At 36.6% G+C, this 24,768-nt stretch overlaps 1 protein-coding gene across 1 annotated transcript in view; it reads left to right on the forward strand.

The window, feature by feature from the left end:
* The window catches only part of TRDN (triadin), a 241,172-nt gene that overhangs the window by 33,036 nt on the left and 183,368 nt on the right, over positions 1-24,768 (forward strand). The window contains 3 exon segments of the mRNA XM_062573067.1: positions 6,247-6,497; positions 19,691-19,828; positions 21,688-21,717. Coding sequence (XP_062429051.1) covers positions 6,247-6,497; positions 19,691-19,828; positions 21,688-21,717 — 419 coding nt within the window.

Genomic DNA, 24,768 nt, shown 5'->3' on the forward strand with positions numbered 1-24,768 from the left:
TGAAAGCGGAGCTTTCAAAGAGCACCCACATTTGGCTATGTAAGATGTCTTTGCCTATTTCCTTCTCTCTGTCAGTATTAGGCAAGAGCCTTTGCATTGAAGTCTAGTTGGAGGCCTGTGGCTAGTGGTGTCCCCCAGGGCTCAGTACTGGGTCCCATCCTGTTCAACTTCTTCACCAATGACCTGGATGAGGGGACAGAGTGCCTCCTCAGCACGTTTGCTGATGATCCCAAGCTGGGAGGAGTGGCTGACACACCTGAGGGCTGTGCTGCCATTCGGAGAGACCTGGACAGGCTGGAGAGCTGGGCGGAGAGGAACCTCCTGAGGTTCAACAAGGGCAGAGTCCTGCACCTAAGGAAAAATAACCCTAGGCACCAGTACAAGCTGGGGGCTGACCTGCTGGAGAGCAGCTCTGCAGAGAAGGACCTGAGAGTGCTGGTGGATGACAAGTTGACCATGAGCCAGCAATGTGTCCTTGTGGCCAAGAAGGCCAATGGTCTCCTGGGGTGCATTAGGAAGAGTGTTGCCAGCAGGTGGAGGGAGGTGATGCTACCCCTCTACTTAGCCCTGGAGAGGCCTCATCTGGAGTCCTATGTCCAGTTCTGGGCTCCCCAGGACAAGAGAGATGTGGAGCTACTGGAGAGAGTCCAGCGTAGGGCTACAAAGATGATCAGAGGGCTGGAGCATCTGCCCTACGATGAACGGCTGCGAGAGCTGGGCCTCGTCAGCCTGGGGAAGAGAAGACTTAGGGGGGATCTTATCAGTGTGTACAAGTACCTGAAGGGAGAGTGTCAAGGGGACGGGGACAAACTCTTTTCAGTTGTCCCATGTGACAGGACAAGAAGCAATGGGCAGAAATTGAAGCACAGGAAGTTCCGCCTGAGCGTGAGGGGGAATTTCTTCCCTGTGAGAATGACGGAGCACTGGCACAGGTTGCCCAGAGAGGTTGTGGAGTCTCCTTCTCTGGAGATCTTCAAGGTCTGCCTGGATGCAACCCTGTCTACCATGCTGTAGGTGACCCTGCTGGAGCAGTGGGGTTGGACTAGATGATCTCCAGAGGTCCCTTCCAACCTTACTGATTCTATGATTCTGTGATTCTGTGATTCATTACCATGTGTGGCCAATAGGAAAAATGAGGTATATTAAAGGATCTAACTGTGTTCTTTATCTCCTGATATCCTGAAGGAGGATATCAGTATTTCAGACCCTCCACATGTTAAATCCACTGTAATAATTTGCTTAAAAAACTAAACTATTAGATAAGTCTAAGTTGACTCAGTGTTGTGATAGCATTTGGAGGAGAGCAAAAGATTTTGCCCAGCTTGACCCTTCTTGCTCTTGTTCAAGATGTTCTGCACTCCGACATTCATCATCCAGTGTGTTTGTCTTGTACCCACTACTGTCTCTGTAGCTCTCAGCCCTGATAAGAAGGTGTTGGCTTTCTGTGCAGGTGCATAGGTAGGGTTCTCAGGGTCTCCCTTCTCTTTGCTCTGCTCAGCATTTTGTCCCCACATCAATGTATAAGGGAGACAAAAGGCATAATACTAGTGAAAAGTTTACAACTCCATGTGCCTTTGGAACTGGCTACATACTGAGGATGAGGCAAAAGCCTTTTAGGCAGAAATCATCAGATTACTTCATATTGCCACTATTATTTCATTGCAATTATTAACTGTTATAGAAATTCTGCCTTTTCATCTACACCTGTATAAGCCAAGGGAACAGAAACCAGAGTAGAGAAAGGAAGAGTCATGCATGAGATCAGCTGGACATAGGCCTGGGCATAGGTAGTATCTTTTTTGGTTGATTGTCACATATCCATTGCACAATTCTTCACTGGAGGGTTCTAATCCCGCATCCTCTTTCCCTACAGTAAACTCCTTATTGTAGGCTGGGACTCCTGCCTGCTTGATCACAACAGTGGTGAACTAATAAGGTCACCAGGTTAAAGCCCAAGGCTCAAGCCCAAGCTTAACATACAGTGTCAATTTATACAGTCATTCTTTCTCTTTTCTTCTCCTTTAATTAGTATTTAAATATTCCAAGTGAAGTGGAATAGGTCAAACAGGAGCCATTTATGACCTGAATCCAGAATACTCTATTTATTGGAGTGTTCTTCTGGGAAGTGGAACAGACAAGTCAAAAAAAATCTACCTGTTCTCTCATTTGGAGCAGACTGCATTGAGATTTCTCACATCCCTACTGAATTGCCCTAGCAACAATATTATTATTTAAAAAGGAACCTTTTTTCCCCCAGCAGCATGACTGCTGTTTTTAAATACCCAGCCTCAAAAAGATATTTCAGATTAAATATTTCTCCTGACTTTTTTTTTTTTTTTTTTTTTTTTTTTTTTTTTTTTTGAATTTGGTGAAGGCTATAATATATAAAATAACTATGAAATAACATAAATCTAGAAAATTACTATTTTACATTCAAATGAATCTTCATGGTCTAGTTTATTTTTGTTTTTTATTTTTTCTTGGGAAGTGGGAGGTATAGCCACTGAACTGCAAAATCAAGTGCCCATTCTTAAATGTGGATTCCTATGTTTATTATGCCTTAAGGAAAGTTTAGCTTACGAATACTAAGGGTATTTTGTCTAAGCTGCCAACATTGCAAGCTCACCCTGAACTCTGAAAGTTACACTGTGTTTTCCTCAGTGTTGTCACCAATCATCAAGGTATATTTATATTTGCGAGACCTTATGGGTATATATTGTATCTTCAGTGACAACTCCGAAGCCAGAGAAATTGTAAGAATCTCACGCAGTTTTAGCTATTTGGAATTTAGCAAATCTGTCTGTTGATGTAAAGATATTTGTGATCTGATGGGGTAGTTCTGTGTGCATGAGAAATCGTGATGTAGAGTCAGAGGTATATATCCCTGAAGTAATCTTTTTATAGAAATATATATATATATATAACTGAAACTTTTTAACTTCCCAACCTCATTGAAAATCAATAGCAATCACAATCCAAAGTGCCAGGAGGTTCTAACAGACATTTGGTGGTGGATTAAAATTGAATGGCTGAAAATGTTAGAGCCTTCAGCTGCACCTTCCACCCCTCTCATGGATGTTGCCTCCCTCAAAGCAGGGACACATGATCTGCTCATGACTCTAGTCTCAATCCACTGCAGTGTTCGTCTAAGTATACTAAAGTAAACTGAGTTGGATTTTGGCTGGCCATAAGACAATACTCTGAAATCTGTCTTGTGAGAGGAAATATGTGTAATATGGATGGGAAGGATGGCTGGAGAAGTTCAGGAATTTGATTTTAACCTGTTGCTGAATGTAAAAATAAAACCTAAAAAAAAAAAAAAAAAAGATATGCTTCATTAAGCAATTTCAAAGCAGCAAAGCCTCCTGCCTCTCTAATTGACTTGCTAGATACCAGAAACCACATTGACCACCCGAGCAAGTGTGCTGCTCAACTTTGGCACTTTGCCGAAAAAGGGAGAACTGCTGCTTGTTGGACTAATGGAGAGCATGGATCATGTGTAGTTCCCTTCTTTCCCTACTTTGTTAGGTGTGTAAATAGCGTTAAGTAAGGAGGTAAGCGCTGGTAGGAGATGGACAGCAAAGCAGATAAAACCTAGGCATGGCAAAGTAGACCAGGCAGAGTCAAGCATGAGGCTTACACCACTGCAACAACAGCGTTGTTGATGGAGGTGCAACCATTCTGGGGTCATTGCTTCTTTCTTTTTTAGAATGATGAAACTATGATGGTATTGCTCCATGATCCACCCTGCATGGGACCATGTAGCATCAAAAAATGTCCCCTCTCAGGAGCTTTAAATAAACTCCTCCTGTAAATAAACTCCTGACTCTTATTAGTAGCTATATATATATCTATATCTATGCACATGCAGACAGTTTTAATTGCTTTTGTTACAACTGTGCAAATATCTGCCATTAATATGTCATTGGAGAGATGATACTAATCACATTTTTCAAGATGAGACAGTACCTTTCTATTCTCTCTCATACATCTTAAAACCTAGCTGATATCCCCAAGGAAAAAAAAGTGCATAATGTGTCATTTATGGCCTGTTACATGCACAAATTACTTCCCTTTGTATGCATGGCAGTAGAATAACAAAATGCTATTGATTTGGATTTTGACTTCAGGAAGCTGATCTTTATTGCTAGTTGTCACTTGGCAGATTTTTCCTCCTGCTGTGAAATGTTTGATTCAAAATTTATGTTTGGAGAAATAGAAGCAGTGAGGTTTTTTTTTTTTTTTTTTTTTTTAAGTATATAAATTGCATCTTAGTAGATAGACATTACTTACTTACAAGCAGAATAAACATTCCATAAATAAAACTAAATTTCAGATAAGTAACAAAAATGTGTAATACGCCAATCTTGTTCTGCCTATTTTGCTATTCAGAAAAGCAGCTTTCCAGGTCTTGAAACAAGACATTGATCAGTCAGGATGCTTGTGCAGAAGTAAGCTAAAAAGGTGAAAATAAGGGAAATACACACTAATACAATGTATAACATTATAAATGAAAAAAATATAGAATAATCAAGGTGTTGAAATTGAAAACCTTATAGTTTGATTGGTATAGTATAATTAGGAATCAGGGAACCTCTGATCCCAACACTATCTTTACCACCTCTACAGATACATATGAGACATATAAAGGACATTTCAGAATCATTTGAGAGAATTGTTATCACTTTCTGTAGAATAAGGAACAAAATCAAGCGTCTTTAGTATGAGAATTGGAAGACTAACAAGTCTTCCAATTCCAACAATTCCATCTTCTTTGGGTTTTTTTAGGTATAAATGTTTGTACTTACAGGTAGTACCATGGATCTCATTCTTTCTCTATGTGCGTTCATTTCCTTAAGAACATCGAAGTAGTGATTCTCAAATAGAAGTTATATATATCACGTGAAGTCAAGCATCTGAAAGTCTTCAACAGTCTTGTACATTAGTTCTAGTCATATTTATCATTTGCTATGTGAAAAATGGAACTAAATCTATTTATCTTTGTGTAGTGCAGCTCTGTCACTTTTCTAACCTCCATCATTGTAAGGAAATTATCAGCTTTGTAGATTGTATCAGCTATGACAGAACACAGGTGAACTCAGGGTAAGAAGCAAATCAGTTTGAGCAAATCAGATATTACTTGTTTCCTTGAAAGTTCAAATTTTTATGTGGTCAAGGGTCTTTGAACTCACTGGCATTCATTAGTGAGAGCTGGTATCAAAAGGACTCAACTAGACTAGGAACACATGTAACATATCTTCATTTTTTTTTAATAGTAAGTTAGAAGTAAATATCGTAAACTAAGCTGGTATCTTCTGCTGTTGTTGGTTGTGGAGTTATGAATATTTTTACTGCTTTGGTATTTTCTGGAAAACGAATACCAACTATGATTGTTTAGACTATCACTCTCTTTTATGGAGAAGAATAATATGATAACTTTTCAAATGTTTTCAGGTTTCACTTACTATAGTTTTGGTTTTGTGCCGAATTAACTGTTCTTAATACTCCAGGAGGAAATAGATTAAGTTACTGGTGTTAACTGTCCAATAAACTGTTAAGGTGTGGCAACCTCTTGCTTAATTAACATACATACCCATCTTACTATCATCATCCTAGTAACAAAACCATATTTTCTAGAGTTAAATCTGCCTTGGCACTGTAACTCTTGTTTATTAGGAAATTATTTCATTATGTGAAAAATGTAATAAACAAAGGTATTTAAACTACAAGCTACAAGCTTCTTCACATTTTATAATATATACTGGACAGATATATCATTTGTATTTCTGTTAGATGAAATGGGGTATAAACATTCTCCTTGCCATCGATATGTCCTTGACGGCAGAATTCTAGCCAGACCTCAAGTGGTGTAAATGCGTTAGGTCTATTAAAGCCAGTAGAAGTATACTTAATCACATCACCTGAGAATCTGGCCTAGAGCCCATAACAAGGCAGTCCTTTAGAGAGTACTGATATTTTATGCTTTCATCAATCACTCTTCTAGGTTTGTAGCTATTCACGGCAAGATAAAAAAAATGTCAGATAATAATCGAAAAGGCCAGTCATGGCCATTTCACCATGTTTACTCCTAAATTAACTTTATTAATTGTGTCCCTACTTCAGAAAGAAAACTCCTTTTTCTGGAAAACACAAGAGCCTGTCTTTAATATTACCAAATTTTCATCCACATTAAGCATTTTGAGTACACAAGGGTTTCAAAAAAACATTCATATTCTTGATTTCTAGGCTCCAACGTTCTATTTTCTCTACTTTGATTATTTGTCTAGGACGTATGTCTACAACAACGACAATAGTGGATGGTAAGAACGGATCTGTTCCTGCGACATCCATGAAAGTGGGCAAGAAATCAGTTACAGAAGACCTTCTGACAACATTCAGCTCACCGGCCGCATGGCTTCTTGTTGTTGCTCTGATTGTTACTTGGTCAGCAGTAGCTATTGTGATGTTTGACTTGGTGGATTACAAAGCCTTTGCAGGTAAAACTCAGCATATTCTGTTTCTTGTATATTAAAAATTTATTAAAAATTTATTAAAGAGTGTATATTGTGTAAATATGCATGTACTTCACTGTCTTGGAACCTGCCCAGTGTCTCTACTGAGTTTATCAACAGAGAAGATATTTTGAGAAATGACAGAACATATTAATTTATATTTCAATTTACAATTAAATTTACAATTTAGATCTCTGTTTTGTAGTCCATCTTCATCCTAGAAAATGTTTATATTCACAATAATATAATATACATATCAGTACGCATGGTCAAATTTCAGTTTCTATATTAAATTATTTCAAAACTAATAAAATTAATTACTAATTCGCACACATTTTCTTAATTATATTATAAAATCTTTCATAGCGGTCTTGTACTTCTGACACCTGCTTACACATCTGCATTACAACAAATATGTAAAAGATCATTTATAAAGATGCTGATGTTAAATTCATTTTCAGAAAACGTAAGCATAGAAGATCAGATCCTTAATATTAACTTCATACCCAAATCTTGAGTGGTGCCATAATTCAGCCCAGTCTAGGATAGGGCACACTGACCAAACAAGATCAGGCTTTAGGGTGTCTATTGATTGCTGAGAGCAAAGATGCAGACGAAGGCACGTGTGTGTGTTGCAAGCGCTGTGTGGCTGAGGAATGGAAAGAAAGGTGTCGCGTATAGAAATGGTCTCATTCTTACCTGATTTTTATGCCTTGTATTTAGTAATGATGTATAATAGAAAATAAACTGCTTATCATTTTTAAGGGGGCTTAGTGTTCAGTAAGCAACTGCAGAAGCAAAACTTTTGTGAGGTAAATAGGCTGGTGTAAAACATGTAAGTGAGTAGAAAAGAAATGATTAGGACCCTTTTCTTTCTTAAATAACTAAGAACTCCATCTCTAAAGTTATCACATCTGTCACAATAATTAACTAGGAATTGAAATTCAGACTTCAGCCTTTTAATTCAAAACAAATTGAGTTAATGTTTCACAGTTAATTTCCTGGACTTTATTAGTTTACTGATAAATCTATAGATTTTTGTCCTGTTATATACCAACATTAACCCCAAGATTTACGGAAAAAGCTTGCTTTTGAACCATAGATAGAGCTTGAAATAAACCTCCCAGTCCTGGATCAATGGGTGGTGTAGGAGCTTGAAAACATATGAGAAACTTCTTTTAAGTTTTTTGCTTCTCATCCGTCTTTGTTTTCAGAAGGAAGTCAGTTGAGTCCCAAGAAAACAGAATAGTTCCTTTTGAGTGATTCTCTCAAAGCAGGCACCATATTTTAATTTGGATGCTACCCACTTAATGCTACAAAGTAGCTGTAAATCAAGAGAAACCATCATACTCTGCTTTTAGTTTTCCTTATAAATTCTCAGTCGATCTATCAATCAGTCAAATTCTTAGTAGTTTTTCAGTGAAAGGTCAGGAGCCAGGGCGCTCAGACAAAACTCTTACCCTGAACTAAGCAATTCTTGGCCTACCTGTCAGCTTGCGCATGCTCACTATACTACTTAAGGTAATATTAAGCAGTTAGAATCCCTATCTGTATTGGAGACTGAAGGAATCATTCTAAGCAGATGGAAATCTGACGTTTGTGTTGCATTGGTTAAATGAGCTTAAATCCCAAAGGCATTAATGGAAACTGACATTTTCAGACCAGGCTGTAGAAATAAAATGATTCAATTTGCAGGATAAATTCATATTTTGTGGAAAACTCTGAGATATGATACTTCAGCATTTTGGGTTCATGAGTTCATTTCTTTTTCTTCACATGGATATTTCTGTTCCTAAATGATTAATTAAGCCAGTATTTAAATCAGATCTCAGCAGTGAAATGTTAAAAGAAAGAACTGTTGTGCTCCTTCAGCCCTGGATTTATTAGACTGCTTTCTATATTTACATAAATATAACAATAGCTACCTAGCTTTTACCATGGCCCCTGGGTTTCAGCTTCTGAGTTCCTATCCAGTCTGATTTTTCCAGGTGAAACTCATATTGATTTATACAAATTCTATGAAAGTAGCTAAATATTTCAGAAAGGACCATTGTCTGGGTTTATTGATACTATGGTGATTTTCACTCTCTAATGGTTTGGCCCTTTGTCTGGAACTAAACGTGGAACTAGTGCCATGTTTTGGTATACAAAATAGACTTGGGAATATTAAATCTAAAACCCAGGAGTATTTTTTCTTGGGTTTGACACCGCTCCTTGGAGAATCAGACCTGCATTAAAAAAAAAGGTAGTGGTTGTTTTCAGGACTGTAAATTTCATTTAGCAAGCATGATAAAAATTAATTTCATAGTTTTTAAATGTAAATGGGGGATGTGAAAGAAATTATATTCAGTTATGTATTCATATATATATATATATATATATATCACTGTATATTCAGTGCATTTTTTCATTAGTTAACACTTGCTTTTCATAAGTCAGTGCATCCAGTTTCTTTCCCATTTCCCATACCTGAAATTCCATGCAGTTCAGCTTTAGGAATTGTGCATAGCACGTGAGTGATGGAGGCTGAGAGAACTTGTTTAGTCTAGAGAAGATGAAATGAAGGGGTTACCTAAGAGCAGCCTACAGTTACCCCTCCTTGGGGGGCCTTTATAAAGACGACTGATGACAAACAGTTAACAAGATAATTTGCTTGTACTATAAGGTAATATAACAAAGAGTAGTGGCCACAAAGCACAACCAAGGAATTTCAGCTTGAACACTGGGCAAAAAAGTCTTTACAAGGAAGGTGGTTTAGCACTGGAAGAGATTTTTCAGAGACACTGCAGATTCTCCATTTTTCAAGACTTGACTAGTTGGCCATGGCCAGTGGGATCTGGTGTTAGTCCCTCACCGAAAGACTGCACTAGATGAACTACAGACATGCTTGCTGATCCACAACTGATTGCATGATTTCCTGAAAATGTCTGTTAGAAATCCCCTATCCAGAGATCTCAGTAAATTAAGAGGGAGATTCTCATATATGCGAAGTGAACCTGTGGAGCTCTGTAGTTAAGATTCCTCTCCCTGGTTAATACAGTTAATCCTTCTGACTTAAGTGCAGATGTTTCCCAGTGATTTACAGTGGGATGATTTTAAATGTACTGCCACCACTTACTGGGGGAGTGCTGGGTGAAGCCACGCACCTCCCTACTGAAGCTGGCCCTGACCTATTGAGCCCCGTCACGAGGTTTCCACCTCTGCCTCTGTGCCGGAAATCACTGTCTCTGCAGCAGAGCTCCTTGCTCTGAACAGATATTGGAGCCTTTGCTGTTACAGGACTGACTTAGGTAGAAAATAGTGGTGAGCCATCCACAAGCTGTGAACTGTGTTACTGAGGAGTATACACAGAATTTGGCTCTCCTGACCCTGCTGCATTGCTGCTAGCATCTGGCACAGGTAAGAGCTGTAACCCTTAAATTATAAGAGTTTACCTAGATGCACCTTGAGATTACACACTGCTGTTCATGGAGCTCAGGAGAAATACAGTAGAATTGACCTTGTCAGAGTAGGATGTAGTTTAAACTTAAGCATTTTTTTTTTCTTATTTGATAAATTACTCTAAATTTTACTTGTGATATCTTAAATGAAAATACTTTCAACAGATACATAATATACCAGTATATTTTTAGCTGTTAAGTTTTTATTCACTTTACCAGTATAAACTCCATATTTGCTCTGTGATTGCGGAATGCCAACCCATAGATTTCTCTCCTTAATTAGCATCATTTCACGTCCTTTTAAAGGTAAATTATCAAGTTGGGATGTTTGAGAGTTTGCACAAGATGAGATTTATCCCAAATATAACTGTGTGGAAATGATGTGTTTGTTTTCGTCCTAAAAGATTTGTGGTAAATTACGTTTTGGAAGGCCCTTTCTGTATTCTAGCTGAAAAGGAGCCTCTAGAACAGAGATCTAATACTAACATTTAGCTTTTAGATAGCTGAATTTAGACTACATGAATCCAGTCTCCACCCACAGAAACATTTAAGATATGTTTTATGTAATTTTACATATCCAAGAAATGATTGTTGTAAATTCAGTAGCATTTGGGAGATGGTGGTTATGATATAAAATATTTCAGGTGGACTCTGCATTGTGAGGTGCGTATGGAAAGTATACGCCTCTTTGGTACTATGTATAAGTAAGTTGTTTCAGAGATGAGAACACAAATGGGATTTACTAGCCAACTTTGGCTGCGGAATGTGAGGGAATCATGAGCCAAGAAATAGGTCAGTGCTGAAAGCTTCTCTCTCCCCTATTCTATATAGCCAGAAGAAAGAAATTAAAATTTTCAGTGTTTCACATTAGTGTGTTATGTTAATTCCTTTGAGGAAAATAAATGAGAGCTTGTATTCCTATCATGTTATATTGTACAACTATAAACCTGACTGAAATATTTCTAATGTAGTATGAAGGTGACATGCATTACAAAATCCAGAGATAAAGCACTATGAATCTCATGCAGTGTGTAGCATATATGAATATGCAATAAGAAGTATATTGCATTGGAAGCTCCCTTATACATTCTAAGTATTTTCAGAAACGGAAAAGAGATTCATTTTTGTTTGATGTGCACTTTGCAACAGTTTGTTATTACTCCCATCCCTTCTGTTAAAAATACACCTTTTTAATTGGCTTCATAATTCATGAATGTATTTCACACATTTCTTGTACACATAACTGGATTATATATTTTAATTAGTACAAGTAACTAAATAATTTAAGAATATTTTAGTCCTAAAGATTGATTGCCCATGAATCTACATTTGCTAATGGACTAATAAACTGTTCAGAATTCCCAGCCACCTCTGTGACCAATTACAGCTAATTAACACCACCCTAATTTCAGCTCCACTGTTCAATATTCAGAGTGAATTGATAGTGATTTAGCTAGTCACCTAAAAGCCAGACTAAAACAAATCTATTGAAACTTCACCTAATCTTTGAAACTCAAAACAGTGAAAAAATAGTCCAAGTAAATGAAAGTACACACACATAGTGAGCTGGTCAGCTTCTTGTGACTGTTTCCATAACAGAAAAGAGAACAAGCTTTTCTTTGTGGATAATTTATTTTGCTCAAGCATAAATACTTGGATTGAAGCAGTTAGAGATCTGCAGCAAAGGTAGATCTCCTTGGAGGAAATGCCTGTCACTAGCAGGAGTAGAAAGCAGTGGATGGAGGCATGGAGATGTTGGCTGCACAAGAAAAGGCAGGGACTGGAGTCATATATTCTTTTTTTGTTGTTGTCTTTTGTTTGTTTGTTTGTTTGTTTTAAGTTAATGGCAAAGCATCTGGCCAAACTGCTGTGAGCTTTCCCATGTCAGCTGCTGATTCTAACACAGTCTAAAGCCACCATTTCCTTACCTTAGTTTATGGTCACATCTATTACTGTCTTTTAGCCGCAGAAAGCTTTTGAGTGACCCTAGGTAGCCAGAATGATATGTCTGTTCATATTTTCCAGTAGAGAAAAAACAATAACAATTAAGAACATAGTTTTTAAATTAAGATATATATTTTAGAGAAAAAAAATAAATAAAATGATGAAAAGAACTCAGAAGAACTTGTACCATATAACTGGCATATGGACATTTATTTCCACACTCCCCTGCACAACAAAGCTGTAATGTGTAAAACCTGCAAGGTGCAGAATGTATTTTTCATCATTAAAATAGGGGAAAACCACCAAAACGCAATTATTCTACTTTTTTTTTTGTGTGTGTGTGTGTGTGTGTGTGCGCGTGTGATAAGATTTTTGCTCTGAGGCCAATTGCTGCAGTCATTCTTTTGGGCTCATATTCACTGGAAACTTTTAGTGCTGCAAAAAATAAGAGTGCAATTATATTTACCTTTGTATTTTATACCAGTATATCCAGTATTTTCAAATTTAGTAATACATTAGCACTTATTTAAGAAAAAGAATGCTTTTTTTGGCTCACTTTAAACCACCAACAAGCTAAATGGAACAAATCATTTTGTCTCTTGGTATAAGAAAAGTGTTTTATTGCCTCACTAAATTGGAATAATTGGTAAAAGCTTTTCCATGCAATGCCCTAAACAAATCTCCCATAGAATACGGTAGAAAATGTTATGAATAGGAAGGGAATGAAAAAAGAGAATTATTCAAAACTTGATGCTATAGTATTTTGAAATACAATTTTTACTGTACTCATAGCATGAGTGCAGAACATAAACAATTCCAAGCTCTTAATTAAAAGATATGTGAATTATATAAGACTGTATAGATGTACCCCAAACCCAGAAAACATTTTTTTTTTTGCTGTCTTCCGTAAGTAAAAACAATCAAAGGGATTTAAATCAAATTACAGTTTAAAGAAGGGCTACCCAGATGACATGTTATTTCCCAGGCTTTCATTCTGCAGCAGATCTTACAACTGAGTTACAAACCCCTAGCAAATGAATTTATGCTGAAAACAACGACAGACCATGAAGTTCTGCAGTGCTACAAGTACTTCATTCGTCCCAAATGGTCGAGCATATACAAGATGATAAATTGTAGTAAATCTAACTCTGTGAGGTCATGAAGTTGAAAATGTGAAATTTCAGAAGCTGACTCAATAAATAGGGGAGGATTTAAGAGAAATGAGTCTTGTATGCTTAGCTGTGCTTCATGGAATACAAAATACAAACTAAATTTCTGGCCATAATGGTATCTGTGAAATTTCCAATTTCAAACAAGCAAACAATAGTAATTCATTTCAGTAACAATAGCAACAATGTAATTCTTTGATTATTTGCTGGTGAAGAAAACCAGATAGTTCAGCTAGAATCAATTATACATAATATGTCCCTTTCAGTAATAGAATATATTTGTAACTTTTGTGAAAATACCTGTGTCTTATTTAACTGTATTTTCTGCATTTCTCTGATTCAGACTGTGTTATCTCACACCCACAGTGTATTGTTTTTCTTTTTAACGAACTCAATTTCTGCTTCATAACGGCAGCCCCTCGGAGATGAAATAACTCCTCACTTCACTCCGTAATTACTTCCTTTAGTCAAGTGGCAGCTCAGAATGTTCATTATCGCTAATGGTGTTTCTTCTTTTTTCTTCTTCTTTTTTTTTGGGGGGGACGCCTTTCTTGGGTCCATCCTGTTGTCATCCACTGTAGCTCCCTTTCCCAGCACTGTGGTGGTCCCTGTTTGCCGCCTGGTGAAGACATTCTGCCTGCAGCGTCCTGCCCACGCGCGTGCGAGCGCGCCTCCGGTTCTGCCTACCTGAGCTAACGGAGCACGAGCAGCAGCACAGTGCCGCTAAGCAATGGCACAGCGTGTTTGCCAACCCCCAAATCTAGCTGACTAAATCTGCAAAGTTAATTATATTAGCGTCCTCTTAATTTTCACATGCTGGCTGAAACAGATATGTCAGCTAGGAGACTGCCTCAATCTGCAGATCCCCAGGAATCAGTGATAAACCGAGAGATATTCATTTTACCCTCATAAAAGCCTTTTTTAAAAACACCGTCATGCAGTTATTTAATAGCATTGCCTTTTTTAATACAAAATTAAGATCAATATCCTTAGTCAGAGAATGGAAAACTTAGAATGAGCAAAAAATAAGGCTTGAAATTATTTTAGATAAATTGTCTGGCTGTTTCAAAACACACCACCTAATTAGAGTCAATCCATCAAATCAGAAGAAGCCTTTCCGCTGATATCAAGTCAAACCCTGTGAGTCATATAAATTTAAAGTATCCCCATGCTAAACACACATTCATGGCTGCATGTCTATGGCTATATCAAGAGTATCTGCAATTACCTGATACCTTGTGACACTGTGAATTTCCTTTTAAGTTTTGGCAAGCAGATTCTACTTCTAATATAACTATTTTGTTTTCATTTCAAGTGCCTTTGTCCACTTTCAGTTGAGGTTTCCTCTGAGGACCTGACCTCAATATAATTATCTAAGGCTGATGTTATAAAGAGCCAGAAAAGATTTATACCATAGACTGTAGTCTTCATATTTACATTTTAAGTACCTATAAAATGGAAATTACTAGGAAATGTTGAGTCTGAGCTTTCTTTGACATTGGCTTTATAATGGTAAAATTCCATGATATATGGAGTTTATCCTGATGATAAGTGCTGCAAGTATGAAGAAATATCTAATCTATGAAATACGAATATGAGTCCTAGAGACACCTACAGTGAATGAACTGAGGTATCAATGATGGAAGACTTTAAGTGTATATTTAACAACATATGTGAAAAGGTTTTATGTGTTGGATACTAGTCTTCAGAAAACCACAGAGTAGAAGGAAATTATGACCAATAATCTCTAACATTAAAAAAGTAAGCTTTCAAGTTAAAATATTTTACTAAAACTAGGATATGTTTCATGATCACTTAAACTAATGTTAAACTTTTACATTTTATCAAACATGACAGAAATTTTGTCTTCATCAGCTGCACCTTGTCAGTATCAATGAATTGGATTATATCTCATAGATCAATCTTTACACCAGATAATTACCATCATTTGTAATTTAATTGCATTCAATTCACTAGAGTCAAAATATGTAATTGATGAAAATCCCACAATCATTAAGTAATTCATTGCAATTCATTAAAAAAAAAAAAAGCTTTAAAATGAGCTAGACTATGAGTGTATATTCAACTATTTGACAAGTAAAGAGGATTGATAGCAGGCCACATTCCTGGTAGGGTTATTAATACTGGAATAATGACTGAAGTGATTTGCACAGATAAATCAATTAGCCACTTTTTGTTGTGTGCTTCACAGGAATAAATGACACAAACCATGAAACCTAACCAAGTATGCTCAAGGTACTATAACAAATTATATAATGAGTTTAATCAATTCCTATTTTGGAAAGTCACTGTTACAGAACTTTAATTAATTATATTTTAAAATATTTAATAACCACCATACCAAAGATAGCATCCATGTCACATACCTTAGTGATCTAAAAATAAGGTGTAATGCCCATGCTGATTTTTTAGGCTTCATTTATAGTCAATGGCAAGACATGGACATCTTCAGAAAGTAATTTATCTCACTCTAAAAAAGATCTCAGAGGAAGGTGAGAGATTTTCTTTCTGAAGCTGAAACCAACTCCTGAGGGAGTCTCAAAATCACCAGGAACTCAACACCTGGCCTTCAGGTACACGTAGCTAGATGAGATGAGTTGGACGTAAGCTGTGATTAAATGAAGTGACATACTGTCAACAAAAAGGTTTCAATATTAATTGCATGTTTCATTCCCGAGCTTAATTTACTGAGTATTTGCTTGCTTCCCTTCCCTTCCTTCCTCCATCCATAGTCAACGTTTGGTATTTTACTACTACATTGCCTAAGAGGAACAATTGGCTCAGTCTCTGTTTGCCAGTTCAGTAAAAGATACAACTTCACAGCACATACCTACCTGGCTCCATGAAGGCCCTATACAGTTTAAATTCAAGATTCTGCCCCAGCAGCTCCCACCACTTCCTCTTACAGTAGCAAATCTGAATCATAAGCTTACCTCTTCAGACTTTGCCAACAAAACACTTACCTTCAGGACACCAAATTTGTATGTTTTGGCCCTACCTGAGAAAACCCTATGTAAGACACAGACTAAAGAAAAATCCATACTATAGAACTGTAGGTCTGAAATATAGTACGCATCTACATTTAACCAAAAAAGTAATGCTTCTCCTTTTTAAAAGTGCTGAGTACTCAGATTTTCCAATTAAAATCCCTTCGACATAAATGTGCTTTGCATAGTGTGTGTGGGGGGGTACTTTTAGAGAGGAAAGGAGAAAAGAATCATTTGAAAACCATCTGCTTAACGTTTGATGTAAATGTAAATGATATAAATAGTTGTATAGTGAGCAAGGGAAGTATATTGTCAGCTTAGCTTTAAAATAATTTGTATTCTATGGCCTGCCAAGAGATGAAAACCCGGAAGAAGATATGCAGGGCACGGTTAATCCAGTTTGAATGTACTTGATTTCAAGAGTATTCTAATAAAACATCAGCATACTATACCCTTGCTGAACATCTGCAAATAAAAAATAAAAAACAATTTTACATAACATCAAAATGTCAAGATTAAATTTTGTTGTGAAAATATGGATTCTCTCAGTCATACTCCTTGAACAAAATCCACTGGAAATGGATGTCTGTCTTTGCATGTGTGTGTGGAAAATGGCTTTTTCTCTCTACTTGTTTTACCTTGAATTGCTTCCTCTCTTTTATTTCATGTATGTTTTGTTCTACTAGGGAAAGAACAACCTGAGAAAGCTAAAAAGTTCTGGGGAAAGCTAAAAACATGGATCTGATCAGTAATTCTTTCCACTTCAGGAATATCTAGCATGGTGTTCTTATGCATTTTAGGATACATCATCACCCTTAGCACTACTTTCATAAATTGCAGAAGTTATAACAAACATTAAATAAAAGGTCTTTCCACAGGAATACTACCTGCCGGTGCCATCATACTGCAAGTGGGTCTTGCACCTTTTGTACAAAATTCAATTTTGCAAATACCATTAAAGTGTCGTCTACACACTCCCAAACCAACATTTTACAAACTTTTTATGTTAAACAGGGTTTGCAACTTGGATCCGTTAGTAGAGGTGTGACTGGAGAATTTTGCCTCTAGTCACTCACAATTTCTAATCCATTTTCATAGTTTGCTATGAAGTTGTTATGATTTTAAGACCAGAATATGAGGCTGAGGGCTCTGATTCATCAGCAAAGGTGGCTTGCCTTGGGGTGGTTGCAATAACTTCTGCTCTTGATGTTTCTCTTCCCTAAGTAGTTCCCATACGTGCTTGGAGGAATAGATCTGCTTCCTGTGAAACAGTTCCTGAACTGCTACATTACAGCCCAGGATATTAAAATGAGTTGATAAAAAATTTTGTTCAGTTTACAGTTGTAGTTCATAAACAGTGGCTGTAGAAGCCCTGAGCCATTCCTAAGCAGCCAGTGAGTAAAGGGTGAGTGGGTGACCAGAGTGGAAATCATGGCAGCTGTCCTAAGTTAAACTATCCCTTCTTGTGAATCAAAATCTCAATTATGCTAAGACCCCTCTGACCATGTAAATTCTATTAATTCACTTAGACTCTTTAGCATCTCTAGATTAGAATAAATTATAAATGACATATGGAGTTGAGTTGCAGATTTATTTTTTAATTGCCTTAGTATAGGTATTTATTCTCCTGGTAGACTGTTGAGAAGGACATCTGTGGCAATTTTGTTGAAAAATAAAATCCCCGGATTTCAGTGGATGAGGTCAATGCATGTAGATATATTCCTTATAATAAACAAATTAAATGTTCCCTGGTATATTATTCAAAATGTTTTAGAATTTTTTAGTCTGGTGACAGAAGTAAACAAAATTATATTATCTATTACTTTGCAATGATGTCATGCTATTACAGCACATAATACATTTATTTGATGTGAATGATTGTTCAGTAACATATAATATAATCTCCAAAAATATTAACCAAAATATTTCTTCAATCTAGATTATTAAAAAGTAGATGCAAAATAACAAAAAAGCAACCTGGTCTTTCATATTTGAGAAAAATTATTTAAAAATAAAAAGAATTATTTAGAAAGATCTTCTTTATGTTTCAAATAAAGTTACCTTCCTTGTAGACACTTTTTCTAGCAGTTTTGGAGAATAACTGTTCATATTGTTGCCTCAATGAAGTTGCTTCAAGCCTGCACTATGCTTGTATTGGTAACCCACAAGTTCATGTGAGACTACTGCTGGTTACTGCTAAGATTTACCTTGTGAGTCAGAATGCTGCAGCTAGAAATAGTTGTAATTTAACTGAAATTATAACATTTAATTTCTTATTCAGATACGTGCATACAAAAAGATGGTGGTAAACAGAGCTATAGTTCTCATTCTACTATGAGATTCAGTGCTATATTTCTGTTGAAATCAACAGAAGAAGGACTAGGCCGATGATTCATATCTGAATCACTGAACCAACGAATCATATCTGTGATTTGTCTCTGATTGTGTATATTTGTGTGAAACTTTCACACAGGTAGGGGAAGCATTCAGTCTGCCAATTCAGCTATGGTGAATGACAACACAGGCTGAATGACAAGTCCTTGTCTCTCTTCCTAAGGAATATTTGGTATAATTTCAAGATAATGAAGGTTTGCTGGACAAAAAGAACAGACAAAATAGTCTGTCAGAAGCTGAAAAGTTCTGTAATACTATGCTAGCAGAAGAAGGGCAGAGATAAATTCAGTGAAATCATAACTAAAAACTCATTGTAGGAGGTATTTTTATTATCCATTGATGGTTGCTCTCACTGAAGTGTGGCCATATTGAGGAATGGAGGTCTTGCTTGTACTACAGGGCCCAGTGAGGATGTGTTGACACAAGTAAGATGGAGCACATTAAACTGCACAGTTTACTGGCTTACCACCTTCCTTGAATACAAAAGCAGTAAGATAAGAACTAGTTAAGTATATCAGTATGCATACATACATGTGTATGAAGGTCTAGAAAAGTAGTAAGAGAAGAAACAGATATACAGTTGTGAGTGTTAATGTGGCTGCCACCGAGCATGACATTTTTGACTTCACATTTCCCTGCATTCCATACCCAGGACTTTTTTTGTCCTTTGTGTACATAGCCTTCTCCTTCCCATCCTTTGCATTCACTCCAGAGGAATGATGCAACCTGTCTGTGCAGTAAAGTCAAGGCTCAGCAGGATTTGTGAAAAGCGAGAGCCTTAAGGGGAAATGTGACGTGAGTGGGACACAGATAGCTGTGTATCCTAAATAGATATCAAGAGGTGGAGAACTTGGGTAAGAGAAAAAACAGGTTTGAAAGGAAGAGATTATTGGAGAGGATGCATATTTGATGGAATCAAAACTTTATTTAGCTTCAACTCAAATACACCTCAAAGGGCCAGAAGTTGGAGAGCATTACCAGACTAATATCCATTGGGTCCTGAATCACTCTGCTAACTGCAATTACAGTAGGATACATTTTGTACCAGTCCTGCACAGGAAGAAGATCTGTCCTCAAACTCTTGAATAATAACAGTTAACTTTCACAAACTTTATTTCTGTTAAAAGAAGTAATATAATTAGTCTTGTATGTAATGAAGAATAATTCTGATCACCAAAGGAGTACTTTGTTTAAACCTTTTTTGTTTTAAACTCTGCACTCAGGAAGATCTGTTAACAAGCTCAGCACAGAACCACTGAGAATCATTCATGAGACATTGGAAGAATCCACTGATTGGGTTTATGGCTTTATGTCTTTACTGTCTGACATCGTATGGAGTGATGATGATGACAGTGATGAAGGTATTCAAAATGTAAAGATTTCTATAACTGCTCTAACTTCTGTTTTACATGCGTAACGTTGGCTTACTCAGCTTTTAACCTCACAGTCAAGAAGGTCAAACAAAATGAAAAGTGAACGTTGTTGTTAATAAAGCATCTACTGGCAATTCTAATCAGTAAATTGGTCTCTTTGTTAGCTTTCATCTTGTGTTTAACGTACCATTACAGAAAAGCTGTCAGAATTAAATATTATCATTAGTACACCTCGAAGTAAAGAGTGCTAATTTACACAAGACTTCAAAGACACAACCAAAATATGCATCAGGGTATGCTTCAGAGAATAGCAATAGCTGTTTTCTTACAGTATGTAAGAATCTAGAGAACCCTGGTAAATATACAAGACAAACCAAGAAACTTAGAAGAACTTTTTTATTTGATATATTGACTATGGGTCAATACTCTGACAATAAAATAAAAGAAAAAATAGCATTTTGACTTGCCTAATGGGAGTTTGGATGACAAATAGCAAATAATTCAGTTTAGTAAAAATTATGGTTTTGCCATTATGGTAACATTCTTCATCTGATACCAGCTGATAAATGAAACTAAGCTGCTTGCATTTTATGTTTGGAAATAGCCATCCTTCTCTTATGAGAAAATTAGTTCTCTGGTATGAGCAGAGCCGCAGTGGATCATCACGTCATGTCATATTGGTTATTTTGACAAGTGATGGCTGTAGCAGTGACATCTTCATTTCACAGTGGTTTATTTCATTTTTTTTTGACTATAACACAAGATAATTAAAAAGCAACATGTACTAAACTGATTTCTACCCACTTGTTCATTAACTCAAGGAATTATCAAATTTCTACCTTTTAAATACCTGCATGAGCTTTTTGTGTCAGTACTGTATATGAATACTAATAGATATGCTGCTACATGTAGGTTCATGAATTGGGCATCCTATTCTGAGATATGATTTACAACCAGAAAGTGGCCAGTCTCTCCTATGGCTGAGAAACAGAAAAGGTGAAATATGGAGAGCTTGCTTAAAATTGAAAAGTGTTCATTTTTCTCATTTCATAGCTCCTGAAGCACCTGCAAGCTTTCAAGTACTTGAGTGGATAAGTATTAATAAAAGTAAGAAAGGTTATAAAATACCTGACATACAAAAAATAAAGATCTGAATGCCCACTAAGAAGTGTTTGGAAACCTCAGTTCCAGCAGCTTTTAGTCAAAGAGGTGTTCAATCAATACCTACCAAGAATCTGAAAAGGCAGTAGGAAACTTACTACACTATATCATAAAAAGTAAATTCATGTGCACTCACTGTGCATTGTGCATTGCAATCAATGCAGCTGAGGCTGTATGCTCTACACAGTTATCCAGACTGAACCCTTTAGTAGTCATATGTGGAGGCAGAGTAACAAATTTGGCAGTCAGATACTCTGAGTCCACTGAAAGTGAGCATCTTTTGCCTTTAACTTCACTGGTGTCACTAAATTTACAGTCCTGCTTACCTGAATATATGTTTTATAATTTGGAGTTAAAACAGAATCATATGTTTATCCTTAAAATATGGACCAAGCAAATTGTAATTGTGTGGTCACATGTTTACATTCAAAGCACAAATATAAGTTTGGATATTTCCTTGGTTATTACTGCACACTGAACTTATCTATCCCAGACCCTGGAAAGCTTCTATGGTAGAAAGGATGTGTTAAGAAAATCCAAAATCTCAGAATAGAGTGCTTGCCACTTAGTATATAAGGAATTGAAGACATTTAAAAAAGAAAATGAAACAACAGGACAAAAATATATATATATATTTTTATTATGCTATCTCTTATCTGATTTTAGTTCTTTTTTTCTTGATTTAGGTGAAGTGGAACATTCCCTGAAAAGAAAAGGTTGGTTAGTTTACTTATTATAAAGGGCAAATATTTTGTTACATACATGTCAAGAATTAACTAGTATGTCTGTGCTACGTGTTCTGTCACTAGCTACCTGTCAAAGTACTATGTGTACCATACTTTAAGAAAAACATTAAATAAGAATGCCAAGTTATAATATTTGCTGTATTGTTTGCTGTTCTGGGAGAGGTCTTGATTGTTTCATTATCATTCTGAAAATCTGAAAAATGTTCATAGTTGACCTATAGGATTACTGCAATAATATTATCTGTACCTTTACTCCATACGTGAGACTCCTATTAATGTCAATATAAAGTTATACATATGTCTGGAACAAAAGAATATCTATTAAGAAATAATGGCTAGGTGTTTTGAACATTTTGCCTTTTGTCAGTGCAGAACTCCAAAATAAGGACTGCCTCTGAATCTTGAAAAAAAAGAAAAAAAATAGTTATCATCGCATTTTTACAGCAGACAAGAATGAAGCAAGTAAGATTTATAATATAAATGTTTCTAGACATGAAAATTGTTATGCAGAAACATAAAACTTATGTTCAACTTCTATTAAATCAAAATGAAAATGTATTAGAAGGCTTGCGATATTGGTGATAGGATGTAGAGCTTTTCAAAACTAGGGACATTTTGCTCCAAATTGAACTCAGGTTGATAATATCAAGGCGTGCTACCAGCCCATGTGATTTGAATTTTCTATCCATCAAATTCTCAATATATAAATGCCCATATTGAAGAATCTATCACTATAGTTGTTGCTGAGATTACAACCCAGTTTTCCCTGAAGTTAATTGGAATTGGATCAGGCTTCTATTCAACGACACTTTTTGTCAGTCCCAATAGGATACCCAAGGACCAAATGAGCTTGAAGACCAGGACCATTCATCTTTTTATGGATGATCCTTCATGTTAAGATTCAAGAAAATTTATAGGCAGTGTAGGGAAAAAATTCCGTCTATTTATTCCTTCAGTAAGATTATCAAGAGGGCTTAGCATTATCCTCTCTCTTTTCCCAAGGGCTGTATTTTATTTTTATAGTGGTTGCAAGGACTCTGTAGCTGTAGCACATTACTGGCAGGCGCCCAGGGTGGAAGGAGTCTGCTCACCATGGGTGGGTGTAGCTGACCAGGTTGGGAATACTGCAGAGGTACTTCACTGTTGGGAAGACTTAATCCATAATGACAGAACAGATGGCATAGTGCTCAGTCAGGATTCAAAGCTCAGAACCCTACTCTGGACATAAATATCTGAGAAAGTCAGCTGAATTTGGTGTGTATGAAATAGAAGAGGGGCTATTGGTTCCTCTAGAGCTACTACTCTACAGAATAACACAGCCTCTTTTGTGAAAGAGTCAGATTTGAACTCACTTCATCTGCCTGACCTGTGAAAGGGATTTTGCGTGGATTTTTCCACTTTCTGTATGCATATTCAAGACCTTTCCCTCCTTCTTTCATAGAATAAGGAGTCCCATTCTTGCCTACTAGCTGTTTTTAGCTCCAGAAACTAGCTGTTTCACAAGCTGATGAAAGTAGTAGTCCATGGCCCTTCCTTGCGATAGGCATAAGCTTTCACATAGCAACATCCACAAATAACTTGTTACCATCTCTGGATGACTGGAGGACTCAATTTCATCCTGGCAGCTAGGATTTGGCCTTGATTATACTGGATTTTGTCATCGTGTCTGCTCAGCAACAGGCGGCTCTGTGCTCCTCAGAGCTGTTATTCTCTCTCTTTGCAGGCTTCTCTTAAAATAAGCTACAAGGAGCTGAATGGCCTGGGCCCAAGCCTGTATGGAATTTCTCTGAAAGCCCTGTAATAAAGACTACAGTCAACAGCTTTTCTCCTTAGGCACAGTGAAATTCACTCCTGTGGCTAAAGCTCATCAGCACAGAAGTTAGAGCCCTGGAAGATAAGATGAGTCCTTGCAAGGGCTATGAGAATTGTTCCTCTGAGCATAAGGTGCAGATTTGTTTGAATAGCTTTTTCTATGGTCCAGAAGTAAGATTTCCAGAGCTAAAGCACTCCAGAGCAAACATTGAATATGTGCTTTTTCTCACATGGTTGCTGTTAGGGCTGGACCCAAAGAAGTACCAGCAACTCAAAGGAATTTTAGCACTTTTGGATATCAAAATACTAGCAGTGATCTGCAAAATCACCACCAAAGTTTTAGACTTTGAGGTATTCTCCATTTTCACTTAAAGGACCATTTCCACACAGCAGTGCCTTCCACTGTGCAACATTGTTACCCATTGCTTTGTGAACTACCTTTCTTCAGGTGGCTCCTCTTATGCTTGTGAAGTTTGAACATCCCAACAAAGAACTGACCACACTAAGGTCATGTTGTACTCTACAGCCATCTCCAGAAAAATTGTACAAGAAAAGTGTTTGACTCTTTACACACATTTTGCAGCAGCCTCTCTCAAATTTCACATGGGAGATATGCATATGAAGTCAGACATTGTAGTCAGACATTGTGGTGTCTAAGTTTTCAGTCATCTAAGTATTTGTTCTGAATCTAACCCACTGCTACTGTGGCAAGAGCTTTCATAAATAGATTGCTGAGGTTTTTTGAAAAACCTCTGTACCTGTTTCAGTGTATCGACAAGCCTTCAATTTTCTGCTTTATCAACTAGCACATAGTATGAATGCTAAAACACTAGTACAAAAATTTATTTTATATTGGAAATATTACAGCTAAAGAAATAGTAAGTATGTTGGGACCACAATACGACTACATATGAAAAAGAATTAGGGGGGAGGGACAAGGACATTGTGTAGTGATGAAGGAAGAAAAGAAAAGCGTAGTGATAATTATGAGCCCAAAAAAAGCAAAGATAACCTTCCTAGAGATGTAGATTGAAAGCAAAGATAATAAGGATACAAATAATGACAGTAGGCTAGCATATGCAACAGGGTTAATATCAGTTTCAGAAAGCTTTAGAAAGTATTTAAATGCTTTCCTTGTACCTTTTTTATTGCAATTATTTTTTCCAGCCCTAGTCTCACCAAGAATATTTATCTTAATAATTGGAAAAA

Source organism: Rhea pennata, chromosome 3 (genome assembly GCF_028389875.1).
Source record: "Rhea pennata isolate bPtePen1 chromosome 3, bPtePen1.pri, whole genome shotgun sequence".
Lineage (NCBI taxonomy): Eukaryota > Metazoa > Chordata > Aves > Rheiformes > Rheidae > Rhea > Rhea pennata.